The following is a 16,009-nucleotide window of genomic DNA, read 5'->3' on the forward strand; positions in this document are numbered from 1 at the left end:
ACCCAGGAGGGCGATTTCCTCTCCCCAGCACCATCGCAGGGCTCGGGGCACCACCAGGACACTGCCACCACCCCGTGTGGCAGGGAGCAAGGGGCACCAGGTGAGTGTGGCTGCTGGGGAGGTGTGCTGGGGCCAGCACAGGGACAGCCATGTCCCCACCACCCTTTTCCCTCGACCTCCTCCCAGTCTTATGGCAGAATGTGGGGCACCCTGGGCACGGGGGCACAGAGCATCCGTCCCTACCAGTCCAGCGGGCAGTACCTGTACGCCATGAAGGAGGACCTGGCAGAGTGGCTGAAGGAGCTCTATGACCTCGACATCGAGGTGGGCACCTTCCTGGAGGTGCTGGAGACAGGGGCTGTGCTGTGCTCCCACGCCAACCACGTCACCCAGGTGGCAGGGGAGTTTGCCCAGGCGTGCCCCGAGGTGGCCCAGCATCTGCACCTGCCCTCCACCGGTGTCACCTGCAACCTCACAGCACAGCCTGGCACCTTCCAGGCCAGGGACAACGTCTCCAACTTCATCCAGTGGTGCAGGAAGGAGATGGGTATCAAAGGTAGGATGCCAGGCCCCAGCTGTCCCATGTCTCTGTGTTCAAGTCCCCTCCAGCCATTCCATGTTTTGCCATGTGTCCCCCAAACCCAGCACCACCCTGGCATGGGACAGCACCGTGTGCAGGCACCCCTGGACTGGCATCCCTTGTGCAAGGTCCTCCAGGCTTGGCAGCAGCTTTGCAGGGTGCTGGCACGTGGCTGGAGGGTTTGCTTGGGTGCAAATACACACAGGGGGAATGGCAAAGGGAAGGGTGGATGGCACAGTGTGTCCCTGCCAGGCACGGCACAATCCCAGCCCTAAGGACAGCAGGAGAAGTCCTGGCTCTGAGCAAAGCATCTGTCACCCTGTCCTACCCCCATGGATGCCCAGGGAGGGGAGGGGCACAGAGCAAGACATCCTCAGGGTCCTCAGGCACGGAGTTTTGTGGCTTTGGGATGCCGTGAAACAGCTGTAGATGCCCAAAAGGAAAGGCTCTTCCTCCTTTATCACTTATCCCAACTCTTGTTGAACCCAGCCATATTCCTGGTGGGATGGCTCCAGTGCAGAGCAGCCTTTTGGGTGGGTTTTGCCTCCATCTGTGCCCTCCATCTGCCCTGTCCTCATCCCCACGTGCCAGCCCTGGCTCAGCCCTGCCCTGCCCTGCCCAGATGTGCTGATGTTCGAGACAGAGGACCTGGTGCTGAGGAAGAACGAGAAGAACTTCGTGCTGTGCCTGCTGGAGCTGGCACGCCACGCCTCCCGCTTTGGGATGCGCGCCCCGACCCTGGTGCAGATGGAGGAGGAGATCGAGGAGGAGCTTCGGCAGGAGCTGGAGCTGCCTCCCCCAGAGCCCACCCTGCCACGGGGCCCCAGGAGGGCACCACGGGACCTCCAGAACCTCGACCAGATGGTACCGAGGGGCAGGGGGGCATGGGGGGCATGGGGGGGCATGGGGATGGGGATGGGGATGGAAATGGATGGGATGGGCATGGAGATGGATGGGATGGGCATGGAGACGGATGGGGATGGAGATGGATGGGGAGGGGCATGGAGATGGACATGGAGATGGACTGGATGGGGATGGGCATAGATGGGGATGGGGATGGAAATGGATGGGGATGGGGATGGACATGGAGATGGATTGGATGGGGATGGGCATGGAAATGGATGGGGATGGCATGGAGATAGATGGGCATGGAGATGGAGATGGGCATGGAGATGGATTGGATGGGGATGGGATAGGCATGGATGGGGATGGGATGGGCATGGTCACCTCAGGACCTTTCCCAGCTGCCCTGGTGAGGACCCATCCCTGCCACCCTCAGGTGCAGCACCTGGTGAGCCGCTGTACCTGCCCTGTGCAGTTCCCCATGATCAAGATCTCCGAAGGGAAATACCGAGTGGGGGACTCTGACAGCCTCATCTTTGTGCGGGTGAGTCTGCTTCACCCCTGCTCTTGGGGGAAAAGCATCAGGAATTCTGCTCTGCTGCCATGCCCCCATTTCCACAATCCCCCAAAAGGGGCCCCTGTGGGAGTTTGGATCATTATTCCCAAAGCAGGGGAGCTCAGCCCTGTCATAGATGTAGGTATGGATTTCACCATCCACGTGTGTGGGACAAACCCTGACACCCCACAGAGCCACAGCCTGCTCTCACCCAGCTATGGGATCCCTGGCATGCTCTGAATCCATCCCCGAGCCTGCCCAAAGAACTCAGCACACCACGAAGGACAGGGATCTTCCAAAAGGATCCCTCACCCTCCTTGTGGTGACAAAATAAACGTGTCGGGATGGCCGCAGGAGCTGGGCCAGGGACGCAGCCGCCCTTTGGGACACCTGGTGGCACTTAGGGCCAGCCCACAGCCGCCCTTTGGGACACCTGGTGGCACTTAGGGCCAGCCCACATCTCTCCAAGCCCGGCCGGGCGTGCCACCCCCAGGCTGTTGCCGGTGTCCCCTGGCACGGACATTCCCGCACAGATCCTGCGGGAACACGTCATGGTGCGGGTCGGGGGCGGCTGGGACACGCTGGAGCACTACCTGGACAAGCACGACCCGTGTCGCTGCACCTCGCTCTGTGAGTCCCCGCGTCCCCAAACCCCGCGGCTGCCTGAGGGTGAGGGGTCTGTGGCTGGTCTCGATGCTTCTCGGGGATGTTTTGGCTTTGGTACAGCCACGCCTCGTTGTTCTGCCGGGGAATGTCGGGTTTTGGGGACTTTCTTTGGTTTTGGTGGCCACTAGAGGTCATGGAAGACTTTAGGATGGAGCCGGACCCCGAAAGCCGCTTTGCAGGGAGCGCAGCTTTCTGCCGGCACCCTCGGGGGGCTGGACGCTGAGCCACGGCTGGGTGGGCTTCACCGGGGGTGGGCGCAGGGGACAAGGGCGCTGAGCCCCCCCTCGTTGTCCCCACAGCTCACAAACAAGCCTGGAAAGGCCGGAGCCCGCAGCAGCAGGTGCAGCACGAGGTGCGGCTGTGCCCGGCCGCCCGCAGCCCCCGGCCCGCGCTGCTGCTCGTCAGCCGCTCCCAGAGCCCCCTGCCCCCCGTCCCCTGGGGGGGCCGCGTCCCCCCTGCCACCCCCTCCCCAGAGCGCTGGGGTCGCCAGCCGGGTGCCAGCCCTCACCCGGAGCCCGCACGGCCCCGCAGGGTCCCTTCGGGCAGGTAAGTGCTGCAGAGATGCTTCGTGCTCCAAACTGCCCGGCTTCAGAGCAGGTTTGGGAGCATCTTTAGAATTTTTGCCCCCTTCTGGAAGTGCCCAGCACCAGGCGGGACGGAGGCGGGGATGCAGCAGCTCCCTGCCCCTCTCCGCTGTCTCTCCCTGCAGGATGCGGGAGCCACCCGCTGTCCCTTTGGGGAGGCAGCTGCCACCATCCCGCTCACCGGCCCGGTCCGGCTCCCCTGGGCTCGGTGCGAGGGGCCGGGCACCCACTCCCTCTCGGCTGAGCTCCCCGAACGGCGCGGGGGTCCCCAGGGCCCCGCACGGCACCAGCCCGGGGACATCATCCGGCCTGGGGACATCCAGCCCGGGGACATCCATCCCTGTGGCACCGGCACGGGGCAGGCCCGCGGCTCCCAGCCCACGGACCGGGGCACCGGCGCCTCCGAGGAGCTCCCAGCAAGGAGGAAAATCATCTGTGCTGGCTGCCAGGCCGCAGGAGACGGGGACAGCCACCACAGCCACACCCCGAGCCCCCAGTCCCTTAAAGGTCCGTGCCCCCAGTCCCCTAAAGGTCTGCGCCCCCTCCTCGCACCGGGATGCTCCGGGAGACTCCCGGAGCCTGAAGAGCCCGCGGGAAGGGAGGCAGGGAGCCCTGGGCCGGGGCCGACAGCCCTCAGCCCGAAATTCCTCCAGCCGAGCCCCGAAACCGGAGAGCAGCGTGAAACCCCCCCTCAAAGCCAGCCCGGCCGCCCCCCGGCCCGCCACCCCTCAGGGCCGTTCTGCAGGGGGGTGCAAGGTCTGCGGTGCTGGGGACGGTCCCCAGGGGACAGGGCAGTGCCACCCCGCCCCGAGCACAAGGGCTGGGGGCGCTGAGGGACCTCGGGGGGCAGAGGATGGAGCCGGGGCAGCCTGCGGCCCTGGCAGCGGGGCCGAGGGGCTGCGGGGATGCTGTGGGCACACGCAGCCCCCCGGCTATGCCAGGGTGCTGGAGGAGCTGTCCCGCGGCCCGCAGCCCCTGCGCCCCGTGGGGATGTGGAGCCAGGTCCCCGAAACAGCCGCAGGAGCTGCCCCGGAGCTCCCAGCCCCGGGCGAGGCAGAGCGGCCGGGGGTGGGCGGCCAGACCCCGCGGGCAGCCCGGGCCAGCGGCGCCGCCAAACCCCGGCGGTGCCTGAAGAAGCCCGAGCGGGTGCCCTCCATCTACAAGCTGAAGCTGCGGCCCAAGGTGCGTCCCCGGCGGGACCACAGGCCGGGCAAGCGCCCCTCGCGCATCCCCACCCCGCTGGGGCATCGCCCCCGGGGCCGGCAGCGACCCCCGGGCACCCCCCGAGCCCCCCAGAGCGGCAGCGCCCGCCCCGCGCCCTCCCTGGCGGACAGCGGCACCTGGCTGAGCGAGGAGGATGAGGAGGAGTCGTGGGTCTGAGCCCACCCCGATGGACGGACAGACGGACGGAGCCCTCCCTGCAAGGGTGGGAGCGATGCTGCAGCTGAAGGTGGAGCTGCGGTGCCCGAGGTTTCCCCCCGGTGGGATTCCTGCAGCACAACCCCGGGGGTTCCACCTCATTTTCAGAGCTGCACCCCCTCCTTCCCAAGGGATTTTTTTCTGTCCTGGTAATCCTGCTAAGCAGGCACTTTTGTACTGGTTTGGGTGGAAAAATCCAGCCCCAAATTGATGTTTTCTTCAGGGGGAGGGGTTTAGCCCCCCCTGAAGAGGGGACACCCCATCCTTGACATCCATAAAACACATCTCACATCTCAGTGCTCCCCATCTGCACCGTGGGACCAGTGAGCCCCGTGTCTGACAGCTCCCAGAGCCTCCATGAGTGCTGGGGGGTCACAAGAGGGGACCCTTGCTGACCCCCATGGTGGCTGTGGTCCCCTCTCGGTGCTGGATGTCACCATAATTCTCCAAATTAGGGTCACAGCAGGCACTGCTGCGCCCCGTGCCCTCAGCAATGCTGGTTGTGCAATAGAAATGTGCCAAAGCTCCTCTATTTCCACATCTTTTCTGTGTGGGTGTGGAGGGAGGGAGGGTAATCCTGATGTGGGCACAGCAAACGTCCCCCTGAGAGCCCCACAATGCCCAGGAGAGTCTCATTTTCCATGAGAGGATGAAGTCAGCCCCACTCCCTGCAGAGGAGCCGCAAATGTGAGCGCTGGGACTCGGGGAATGCAAAACCTGCTGGCAAAAACACTCCTGAGGCTGGTACAGAACAAGGGGACAGACCTGATTTTTAATTCAATTTCAAAGAAGGAGGTGCAGGGCGTCACAGGCGGTGCAGACACCTCAGGAATCTCCAACAAGGAGTCCAGGGGGGAAAGGGAAGCCAAGTCCAGGCAGCTGGGATGCTCATTGGGGCAGGAGGAGGAGAGGGAGAGAGGAGCATCCTTGGTGGGGCCGAACAGAACCCAGGCATCCCCTCCACGAGCACGGGGGCAGGCACCTGGCACTGCCCTGGGCACAGCACTGGGGACATCCCAGCCTGGGACAGGCCCAGGCTGCTCTCAGCAGCACCAGGGAGGCGTTGGGTGAGTGGTAAATCTGTAGTAAGGTGTGAGCAGGGCTGTGGGGTGCTCGTGGCTGCTGCCGTGCTCCAATCCCTGTGCCTGGACAGCTGGGATCTTCCTGCCTGGGGTTCCCTGCCTGCACCCAGGGTGCCTCCAGCACCACCCACCCCTTCCTGGGCTCTGGGGAGAGGAGCTCTTTGTAGCCCTCGTTTTCCCGGGAGCTGGGAAATGCTGTCGAAGCAGTGAGAGTTGTTGTTATTACTAATATAACTTCCTCTGTCTATAAAGTACAATAGAATATAACAATTATATTTATAACCTTTTTTTTTCTTTTTTTTTCTTCAAAATACTAAATAGATGCTATAAAAACCTGTAACTAATTGTGCTATAAACTGCAGGCTACGGGGTTATAACAAACAATGTATTGGCTTAGTTGTTGATATGTGTACGTGTGAGCATTTTATAAATGCTTTATTATTAGCATTTACCAAGGAATTTCCTTCTCAGACAATTTGGAGGGATAAAGCTCTGGCCAGAGATCGATAAGTGGACTTACATGTGTTAATAAATCCTGTCAGGATCAGGATGAGCTTGGACAGGGAGCCAGGTTTGCCATGAAGGCGAGGGATGGTGACAAGTGCCACTGCCCCTCCTGGCTGAGATGGACTCATGTACCCCCATTGCCTTTCCTAATTTTTTCCCTTTTTTTTTTTTTTTTTTAAATTTTGGAGCAAGGGGTTTGATTCCCCAAGCAGGGAGGGAGGAGCAGGGTGTACCCCCAGCCCTGGCACAGGGATGGGGCAGTGAGAGGCACTGGAGCTCAGCTGGAGCTGCCTTTAATGGGAAGCAATTCCAAGAGCACAGTGGAGGAGCTGGGCCATGGACACCTGGCTGTGGTGGCAGAGAGGGCTGGGTGTCCCGTTCTGCTGCCCAGGGCAGTGCTGAGCCCCTCCAGCTCCTTGTGACAGCAGGAATCACAGGGATGGTTTTGCTGGAGGATGGATCAGACGCAGATCCTGCCTCAGCAGGTGAGGATGGTGTTTCCCTGTGTCTCACAGGGACCCGCCATGGAGAAACCACGACCCTCTCGGCCTCTTGCTCTCCCTTCACCACCCCATCACCATTTCCTAGCAGGGGCTGCCCTTTGCCAACCCTGCAGGGCAGGATGCAGGCGAGCTGCAGCTCTGGTGCAAACACAAACCAGAAGATTAAAAAATAATAATTAAAAAAAAAAAAAAAAGTGGGGCTCACTTTCCTATTAGGGATATGCAGAGAGAAAGAAAAAAAAAAAGCCAAGAATGCAGCTGGAAGTGCTGCTCCAGCTCCCTGTTGCTGCTGAGGCAACATCCCTGTGGGAAAACCCGGACCTGGTGGCCCTGCCGGGGGCACAGGGGGCACAGGGGGCACAGGGGGGCTGCCCACCTGCCCGGGGCACCCCGAGGGCTGGGATGCAGAGCTGGTCACCTGCTGAGCCCAGGAGCAGAGGTAGCAGAGGCGTGACCTGCCCGGCAAGGAGCGTTCCCAGATTATTTGGTGTTCGCAGGCTGCGGGGAGGAGGAGCCTTCCTGTGCTGGAGCTGTGCTGGGGCAGAGGGGAGCTCAGAGCCCTGGGAAGGCAGGACCCAGCTCCTGGGGATGTCAGGAGCAGGATTGGGACTTGCTTTTTTTTTTCCCCTTTTTTTTTGCTTTCATCCAGAAATTCCACCTGGAAATCTGACCCGACCGAGCCAAGAGACAGCAGCCCATGTAACAGGGCTGCTCTGCCCTCCACAGGGAGAAACCCCAGCTCCACAAGGGGAAAAGCAGAACTCCTGTTTCCCTGTGCCCCAGAGACAGAACCAGCCCCAGAACACCGGGACACAGGTGCTGGATAATTCCCTTCCAGGAGCAGGTGATGAGGCAGCACCAAGCATTGCCCCTGTGCTGCCAGGGCAGAACTGGCAAGGATGAAGTGACAGCCAAAAATGTGGGCACATCTTCCACCCTTCCATACCACGTACAACCCCCTGGGATGGCTTTGGCCTCAAGCTCTGCAGGCTTGCAGAGAGCTCAGAGCCATCCCTCACCCCTCATTATCGCCCTGCACACCCTGCCCAAGGTGCCCTGTCCCCAAATGTCACCTCAACAACCCCGGAGGTGCCTCCAGCACAGCTCCCTCTGCCCGGGGAGCAGAACCACCCCCAGGTTTGGGGGATCCCGGGGCAGGGGGCTCACATGATGGTGCAGCAGAACCATCCCAAATTTTGGGCAGCCCCTGGGCAGGGCTCTCACATGATGGTGCAGCAGAACCATCCCAAATTTTGGGCAGCCCCTGGGCAGGGCTCCCACATGATGGTGCAGCAGAACCATCCCAAATTTTGGGCAGCCCCCTGGAGGATCCCTGGGCAGGGGCTCTCACATGATGGTGCAGCAGAACCACCCCCAGGTTTGTGGTCCCTGGGCAGGGGTCTAACAGGATGGTGCAGCAGAACCATCCCTGGGTTTGGGGGGGGTCCCTGGGCTCACATGGTGGTGAGAACCATCAGAACCATCCCCGGTGTTGGGCAGCCCCTGGGCGGGGGTCTCCTCACATGATGGTGCAGCGGTTCCTGCGCAGCGCGCCCTGGAAGCGGATGGTGGTGTGGACGTGCTTGCAGCGGGCGCAGCCCACGCTCTTGAGGAGCTCGCTGAAGAGCAGCAGGATGTGCCAGTTGTACTTGGCCGAGCACTCGATGTAGCCGCACTTCCACGTCTTTTTCACCAGGTTGGAGACGTTCCAGCGCGGGATGACCCGGCCCCGCTGCAGGTCCCGCTTGTTGCCCACGATGATGATGGGCGTCTCCGAGGTGCCGATGACCCTGGGGAGAGCGGGCGGGCGGTCAGGGGGGAGGATGGCAGGGGAGGGAGCGCACAGGGACAGCCCACAGAGCTCAACCCATCCCAAAAGGGCTCCTGGCTGTGCTTTGCCTTGTCCCCTTGTCCCTCTCTGTGTCCAGCCACCCCCCCATGTGGGAATCTACAAAATCAGAGGGTTTTGGGAAAGCTGCAAAAGGTTGGCTTCAGAGGTAGTAGAATTGTGATCAGAACTAAGCAGCAGCTATGAGATAGGTCAGCAGAAAAAATATTTAAACTGTAGAAAAGCAAAGACAAATAGAACAATGGTCTGTGTATTAACACTTGTCTAGAATAACTCCCTAAGCTACAGAAAAGTTTATCTAGCAAGATATTAGGAAGTTTGAAGCTTAATAATAGAGTTTTGTGCATTGTGTTTTAAAGCTTACAAGTAGGTCTTGTATTTGAAATAAGCAAGGATTGTTTAACCAAAGGTACGTGTGCTTATGGTGATTAGATAGAACTGTTAATATGCTTTTGCTTTGTGTGATTGGTCAAAAAATTTTAAAGTAAGTTGTAACATTAAGTTCTTAGTTTGCTGCTTGAGATGTGAGCTGCTGGCATGTTCCCATTGCCATAACCATGTAATGAGGCTGATGCTGGAAAATGAAACAGCTCAAGGCACGTTCCACAGCAGCCCCGTCCCGCTGGTGATTTGTACACAGCCCCCAGCTGGCGACACCCCCATGGCACCTGCAGCTGCTCACCCAGGGCCCAGCCACAGGGGACATCTGCCTGGCACTTTAATGCACAAAACAATAGCCAGGATCAAAGCCAGATCCCAGCCAGGCTCCTCAGAGCCAACCTTAACCCTCTTTTTTCTCTCTTGGAGTAAGAGTGAGAGGCGTGGATGTGAAGTGAAGTGAAGTGGTGTTGGATGTGCTGCTGGTGAATCTTATAGAGGGCAGCTAATCCTGTTTTCCTGGGAATTCTGTCAGGAATGAGGCAGGAATTTGCTCAGAGCCTTTGTTGGGCATTTTGCAGCTCATTTTTGGGGCTGGCAGCAGAGAATCCTCCAGCCCTCACTGGGTTCCATGGAGCAGCTGTGCCAGGAGTGACAGCAGAGAATCCTGGGTTCAGGGGAGCCTGCCTGGGCTCCTGCTCCCATCCCTGCCAAGGGGCTTTGTGCCAGTCTGATATCTCCTCTCTGATGCCAAGATGTGCCCCCTTGGTGCAGAACTCCCTTGCCAGGAGCCAGGGGGCTCTGCCACCACCCCAAAGCCATCCCTACCTTGTTTCCAGGATCTGCTGGCGGATGGTTTTGATGTACTCGAAGCTGTCAAAGCAACAGATGTCATAGACCAGGATGTAGGCATGGACACTCCGGAGCCCCCTGCAACACACGTCTGCCCACTCCTGCAAGGGGCACAGAGGGGTCAGTCCTGGCTCTGTGCCTGGGGAATGCCCTGCCCTGCCCTGTTCTGGGCCTGGGCACCCCGAGGAGGCTGCTGTGGCACCAGGGGGCTGCACATTCGCCCAGCACCCACCTCTGCTCTGCCCTGGCCCCTCTGTGTGTGCCCCACAGCTCTGCAGCCACCCCGCCATCTCCAGAGATCCCTTATCCCCCTGTCAGTCCAGGAGAGAGGGAAGAGGATTTGTCAGCCCCAGTTCCACTCCTGAGGGAGGATTGCAGCCTAATTCCAGCCCAGACCTGAGCTGGGAGTGGGGCTGAATGCAGCCCCCTGCTCTGGGTGGATTCATCCTCCAGAGCTGCTAATTAGCTGTGCTAATTAGTGATGCACCCTGGTTTTTGGGGCAGGGTGGGTGAGGAGGATGCTGAGCCCCATCTGAGGTCTGAGGGTGATGCACCAGCAGCTCTGTGGCTCAGAGGGGGAAGGTGACAGCAGGTCTGTCTGGGGGGGACATGGGGACAGAAGGGGAGCAGAGACTGCTCAGGAACTGAGTCTGTGAGAGCAAGATGTGGATCCAGGGCAGAGGCAGGCAGGCAGGGGCCTCTCTATAGCCAAAATCTGGAGCTGGAAGAAATTAATGCTGTTAGGAAACCCTTGGGTTTCTGGGAACAACTGGATTTTTTTTTCCTTTTTTTTTTCTTTTTCTTTTTTCATGCCATGAGTGAAAATCTGCCTCACTTCAGGCACTTTCCCATCCCAGCAGTGGGATTGGGAATGGCAGCCCCTGCAGCCAGCACTGCAAAACCCTCCTGGGTGCCTCTGGAAAGGAGGAAGACTCTCCAGGGAGGAAAGGCATCACTTCTCCCTGAGCAAACCCCTTCAGGGCCATGAATCAGCCCTTCCCGAGCTTATAATCAGAGTGAGGTGGGGAAGGGGAGTTTTGGGATGTGGGTTGATCTCTGTCACGGGGGGCAGCAGGGGAAGGAGCTGGCAGAGGGACACAGCCCCTCCCTGCCCAGCCAGGGGAGATGCTGGGGAGATCCTGGGGCTCAGAGATGCAGGAGGATGGAGCAGCAGCCTCTGGGCTCCTCTGAGCCCTGATACACCTGGCAGCGAGGAGCTGCAGCTATTTCACTGTGCTGGGGGCAGCTTGCTCCGGCCCTGCCATGTCAGGGTGGTTCTCCTCAGCAGTGCAGGTTTCCTGGGATGCTAGAGCTGGAGAAGTGTTGCACTGCAGGAGCAGCGTGTCACAGAGCCACTGGCTCCTGCTCCCCTTCCAGGACAGCACTGCAGGGATGCTGCTCCTGGCACAGAGCTGAGTCCACGATGTTTCCCAGCAGACAGAGCTTTATCCCTCTCCTTTCTCCTCACACCCATCCCTCTGATCACCCTCTCTTCCCTGGAAACCTCCATCTGTTCCCACTGGCACCTCCTCTGGGGTGCAGCAAGGCAGGGAGCTAATGGAGTGTGTGAGCATTGGCTGCTGTGTCAATAAATTACCCTTTGCTATTTCGGGCTCTTTCTCACGCTGACCTTTCCTTCCCTGCACTCACCCATTAATTTTTAAACCTTCTCCTCGCTCCTGGAGTGCTCATTTCACCTCCTGCCTGATGGTACAGGGACTCTTGGAGCACTACATGGCCCCTGTGGCCCTGGCCCTGCTGGGGACAGGGACACTGTGACTAATTGAGGTGGCCCCACGAGTGGCACTGCCCTCCAGCCACAGCTGGGAACCTCCAGCTCCTTTCCCCACACTGGTGACACAACCTGTGCCCCTGGGACTGGGGCTATGGCGTGAGCTTCACATCTCCTTTTCCCCCATTAACTCCACCCAGAAGTTGTTGGCGCTGGTGGCAACGCTTTCCAACCCCACCCTGCTTTCTGGGGGGGTTTGGAAGCACCTGAGGGGGTGGAGGAGGAGCTGGTGGGTTCAGAGCTCCAGGAACAAGCCCAGGCAGTGCTGGAGGTGGTGATGGCCACTCGCAGGAGGGGACGAGCTCTGCCTGCCTTGGGCAGTGGGTGCCTCAGGGCTCTGCTCTCCAGGAACCCCTGGGTTTCACCCAAATGTTCTGCTGTTGGTTCTGACTGGATCCCCGTGCTCCAGGACCCCAGGTGGATCCCAGCTGTGGGCAATGCCAGAGCCACACTCCTTGGAGTGCTTTGCCACCTCTCTTGCGTGTGTTGTCACCAAACTTTAGAACACTCTTTATCCTGGACCCGCTCAGCGGGATCCATGAGGACACAATCCCTCATTTAGCAACCAAACCCTGCCACGGAGAGAGAAACATCCCCCAAAACCGGATGCAGAACTGGAGCCCCACGGATTTTAACAGCAAAACCCCACCACAGGGGGGGTTCACCACAGACCCCCAGAGGTGGAGGCGCCCTCGGGTGCCCCCCTACCTGCAGGGTGTTGACAGGGAAGGCGGTGATGGGGGGAAAGTCCATGATCTGCAGGTCGTGCACGTGGCCGTTCATGACCACGGCGGGCAGGTAGACGCGGCGGGCCGTGGTGGGCACGCAGACCTCGCTGAACTCGTTGTACAGGAACTGCCGGACTATGGCGCTCTTGCCCACGCCCTGGGCTCCCAGCACGGCGATCTTGAAGGTTGCCACCATCCCGCCGCGCTCCGGCCCCGGTGCTGCCCCCGCGGTGCCGAGGCTGCATATTCCCGAGCAGGGGGCCTCAGCCCCATTCAGGATGCATTTCCCCTCCGGGGATTCCCGTCACTGCAAGGCCAAGGAGAAGCTGGTCAGGTCTCAGAGACCTCTCAGGGGGTGTTTTTTTTTCCAGCAGGAGCTGACAATGTGCCCAGGGACCTTGGCACTGCAGGACCTCGGGGTCCCCCTTGGAGCCTCCAGCCCCAGCAGCCAAGGAGAGGCAGGATTTGAGTGGGGTTCATTCCAGGAAGGTTCTCACAGGCACATTCAGCCCTTTCAGTACCAGAACAAGGAAAGGCTCTGTCTTTGCTCAGGGTCCCAGGCTGTGCTGGGCCACTGTCACCAGCTGTCCCTTCCCGGTGCTGTCCCAAGCTGGAGAATCCATCTTCCCTGGGCTTGGACAGCCGGAATTGCCTTTTGCGGGCGGGGGGACATCGCTGTGCGCCTGCGAGCGACAGCTTGAGCGTTTCCTTTCAGCCTTTGAGCGGCTGGGCAATTAACGTGATGGGGACTCATTTAGAAGCCAGCTGACAGGGTGAGCCCGGAGCCACCGCTGTGCCGAGGCCGGAGGGGCCCCGGGGCAGGGCCCACGTGTGGGGGGACACGGGGGGATAACCCACACACAGGGACGTGGGAGCTGAGCCTGAGGAGCCCAAACACCGCTGGCACCGGCAGCTGTGATGGGGACGGCACGGGCGAGGGATGGGTCCCGCTCTCACTGGCTCTCATCCCTAGGAAGCAGCTTGTGCTTTATCCCAAAGTGTGGATGCTTCGACCAATTTCTGATGCTCTGGCCCATTTTCCCTGCACCATCCTCAAAGTGCAGGGCAGCAGCGGAAAGTGTCAGGTTCAAACACCCTGTTGTGCCTGTTTGATGGAGATTATTTACCCCAGGGGGAGCCTGGGCACAGCGGTTCCCGCTGCTGGGCGCTGGAGTGGCCAAGCTCCCCGGGATCCCTTCCCTGGGCCGTGGCTCACACCAGCATCGGGGACCCTGTCCCCGGGGTGCTGGCCCTGTCCCCCCGTGCTGCTGGCACTGTCCCCGTGCTGCTGGCACTGTCCCCGTGCTGCTGACCCTGTCCCCGGGGTGCTGGCCCTGTCCCCCGGGGTGCTGGCCCTGTCCCCAGCCCCACAGTGGGAATGTTCCTGTGCCAGGTGCAGGGAAATGGGGGGTGCAGGAGCCCCCAGGCCCGACCCTGCCAGGGCCTTTCTCGGCCAGCAGACAGCACTGTCACTGCAGGTCCCGGGGGCCACCCTGCTGCAGGGACAGCCCCGTCCCCACAAACCCTTCCTCCTCACGGCAGCGTCCCCAGCTCCTCTGCGGGGCCGGAGCCCGACGGAGCGACACAACTGGAAACCAGTGCCCGCAGGGCTCGCTGGAACTGGGGCACGGGCTGAGCCCCGCTGTGCCTCTGCCAGAACCTCATCGCCCTCCGTGCTGGCCCGCGGGGACACTGCACCCCAAAACCATCAGAGCCCGACCTGATGGTGCCCGGCCCTACAAGCAGCTACTGCGGGAAACTGAGGCACAGCAGGGGGACCCTTCGGGGCACCCCTCGGTGGGGTGGCGGGGCAGGGACCATCCCCGGTCCTCGGGCGCTCAGCACCAGGATTAGGCCGGGCTCCGCGGGCTGCAGGGCCGGGCGGGGGCTCGCAGGGGGCTCCGGGAAAGGCGGCCCCGGCCCCCGCTGCGACCTTGGCCACGCTGCCACGCCTGGGGCACTGCAAGGAGCAACCCCTGAGCCCCGCAGGGCGGGGGCGGGGACAGCATCCCGCACCCCACATCCCTCACCCCACATCCCGCACCCCACCTCCCTCACCCCACATCCCGCACCCCACATCCCGCACCCCACATCCCGCACCCCACATCCCTCACACCACATCCCTCACGCCACACCCCTCACCCCACATCCCTCACCGCACACCCCTCACCCCACAGCCCTCACCCCACATCCCTCACTTCACATCCCTCACCCCACATCCCGCACCCCCCGTTCCCCGCACCCCCGCATCCAGACCCTCCCGGGGATGCTCCGGCCGCGCTGGGCAGCGCAGCAGCCCCGGCCCGCGGGGTCGCTGGGGCTGGAGGGGATCGGGGGATGCCGAGGGGGGATGACACCCGCACCCCTGTGCCGGCGGGCGAAGGGGCGCGGAGAGCACCGACGCTCAACTTTCCCCCTTGTCCCCTCATGCCAGCCACCCCCGGCCCTGCCCAGCGGTAACTTTGCCCCCCCGTCCTGCCCTTCCCGGCGGATTCCCGTACCTGGCAGCGGCGGCCCGGGCCGGCGGCGCCCCGGCGGGCGGCGGAGCCATGCGGCGAGCCCGGCGCGGGGCGGGCGGCCCCGCTGCAGAGCCCCGGCCCGGCCCGGCCCCCGCCCGGCGCGGCCACACCGGGGGGAGCGGAGAGCCCGGCCGGGGCACGGCGGGAGAAGCCGGGCAGGGATGGAGGCGGCAGCGCCCGGTGGGATGGCGGGGATGCCCGGGCGGGAGGCGGGCAGCGCCCGGGGAGGGATGGAGGGAGGGATGGAGGGAGGGAGGGAGGCAGGCAGAGCTCAGGCAGGGATGCGGGCAGCGCCCGGGGAGGGAAGGAGGCTCTGCCCAGGCAAGGATGCGGAGGATGCCCGGGAAGGATGAGGGCAGTGCCCTGGAGGGAAGGAGGCAGCACCCGGGAAAGGAGGCAGGGAATGCACAGAGCGAGCCGCAGGAATCCAGCAGAGACAGGGATGCGGGCAGCGCCCGGGGAGGGAAGGAGGCTCTGCCCAGGCAAGGATGCGGAGGATGCCCGGGAAGGATGAGGGCAGTGCCCTGGAGGGAAGGAGGCAGCACCCGGGAAAGGAGGCAGGGAATGCACAGAGCGAGCCGCAGGAATCCAGCAGAGACACCGGCTTCTCCCGGGGTTCTGGGGAGGCGCCGATGGGAAAAGACCCTCCCATGTCCCCCCTGCAGTGTGCTGGGTGCAGCGGCGTCACCCCTTCCCTCCCCGGCGCCCGGCGGCTCTGGGCTCTCATGCCCGCCCCGGACGAGTCCCACGGGCCGGAGTCCCTCGGGGGAGGTGGGCAGGAGCCCTCCGGGGACTCTTGCCCTCCTCCGACACCGCTGCTCGCTGTGCTCGGGGCTCATCGCTTCACCTCCTGCCGTGCCAGCCCCCGGCCCGCGGGAGGGGCTGGGGGCTTCTCTGTGCCCGGGGGTCCCTGAGCCCAGGCCGGCCGCAGCCCCCACCAAAGGAGGGACGTTTCTGTTGCAGTGTCCGCATTTTTGGGTCACCCCGCACGGAGCGTTTACCTGCGTGCTGGACAGAGGGAAGATGCCGCCTGCACCTCCAGGACCATGGTCCAGGCCCCCGGGACACGCTGCTGATGGACTCCCTGCGCCCCTCTGCTCCTCGGAACAGCCCCCAAGGCCACTCCGGCTGCCCGTGACACCGGCGAGCAC

The 16,009-nt window shown here is 62.1% G+C and overlaps 2 protein-coding genes across 3 annotated transcripts; one reads left to right on the forward strand and one right to left on the reverse strand.

The window, feature by feature from the left end:
* GAS2L2 (growth arrest specific 2 like 2) lies at nucleotides 1-6,041 on the forward strand. Its single transcript, XM_066563763.1, has 8 exons — nucleotides 1-100; nucleotides 187-556; nucleotides 1,203-1,444; nucleotides 1,860-1,967; nucleotides 2,513-2,609; nucleotides 2,945-3,177; nucleotides 3,355-3,645; nucleotides 3,761-6,041. The coding sequence occupies exons 2-8, from the start codon at nucleotides 199-201 to the stop codon at nucleotides 4,607-4,609; spliced, it is 2,178 nt and encodes a 725-aa protein (XP_066419860.1). The 5' UTR covers nucleotides 1-100; nucleotides 187-198; the 3' UTR covers nucleotides 4,610-6,041.
* On the reverse strand, nucleotides 5,402-16,009 carry RASL10B (RAS like family 10 member B). Of its 2 annotated transcripts, none has more exons than XM_066563431.1 (4): nucleotides 15,860-16,009; nucleotides 12,320-12,646; nucleotides 9,796-9,920; nucleotides 5,402-8,530 (listed from the first exon to the last, which is right to left on the reverse strand). In XM_066563431.1, exons 2-4 carry the CDS (start codon nucleotides 12,533-12,535, stop codon nucleotides 8,260-8,262), a joined length of 612 nt encoding a protein of 203 aa, XP_066419528.1. In that variant the 5' UTR covers nucleotides 12,536-12,646; nucleotides 15,860-16,009; the 3' UTR covers nucleotides 5,402-8,259. The 2 variants fall into 2 exon arrangements, with proteins under 2 accessions (XP_066419528.1, XP_066419529.1); XM_066563432.1 differs by lacking the exon at nucleotides 15,860-16,009 and adding an exon at nucleotides 14,841-14,905.

Source organism: Molothrus aeneus, chromosome 20 (genome assembly GCF_037042795.1).
Source record: "Molothrus aeneus isolate 106 chromosome 20, BPBGC_Maene_1.0, whole genome shotgun sequence".
Classification (NCBI taxonomy): domain Eukaryota; kingdom Metazoa; phylum Chordata; class Aves; order Passeriformes; family Icteridae; genus Molothrus; species Molothrus aeneus.

What these genes read in the sequence shown, in the direction of transcription:
- GAS2L2 (XM_066563763.1), top strand. Translation starts at nt 199, where the DNA reads ATGTGGGGCACCCTGGGCACGGGGGCACAGAGCATCCGTCCCTACCAG. An exon ending in AGCCCGCACGGCCCCGCAGG is followed by an intron (nt 3,178 to 3,354) that starts GTCCCTTCGGGC and finishes CTCTCCCTGCAG; the next exon opens with GATGCGGGAGCCACCCGCTG. An exon ending in GCGCCTCCGAGGAGCTCCCA is followed by an intron (nt 3,646 to 3,760) that starts GCAAGGAGGAAA and finishes AGTCCCCTAAAG; the next exon opens with GTCTGCGCCCCCTCCTCGCA.
- RASL10B (XM_066563431.1), bottom strand. Translation starts at nt 12,535, where the DNA reads ATGGTGGCAACCTTCAAGATCGCCGTGCTGGGAGCCCAGGGCGTGGGC. An exon ending in TCCCTGTCAACACCCTGCAG is followed by an intron (nt 9,921 to 12,319) that starts GTAGGGGGGCAC and finishes TGCCCCTTGCAG; the next exon opens with GAGTGGGCAGACGTGTGTTG. An exon ending in CAGCAGATCCTGGAAACAAG is followed by an intron (nt 8,531 to 9,795) that starts GTAGGGATGGCT and finishes CGCTCTCCCCAG; the next exon opens with GGTCATCGGCACCTCGGAGA.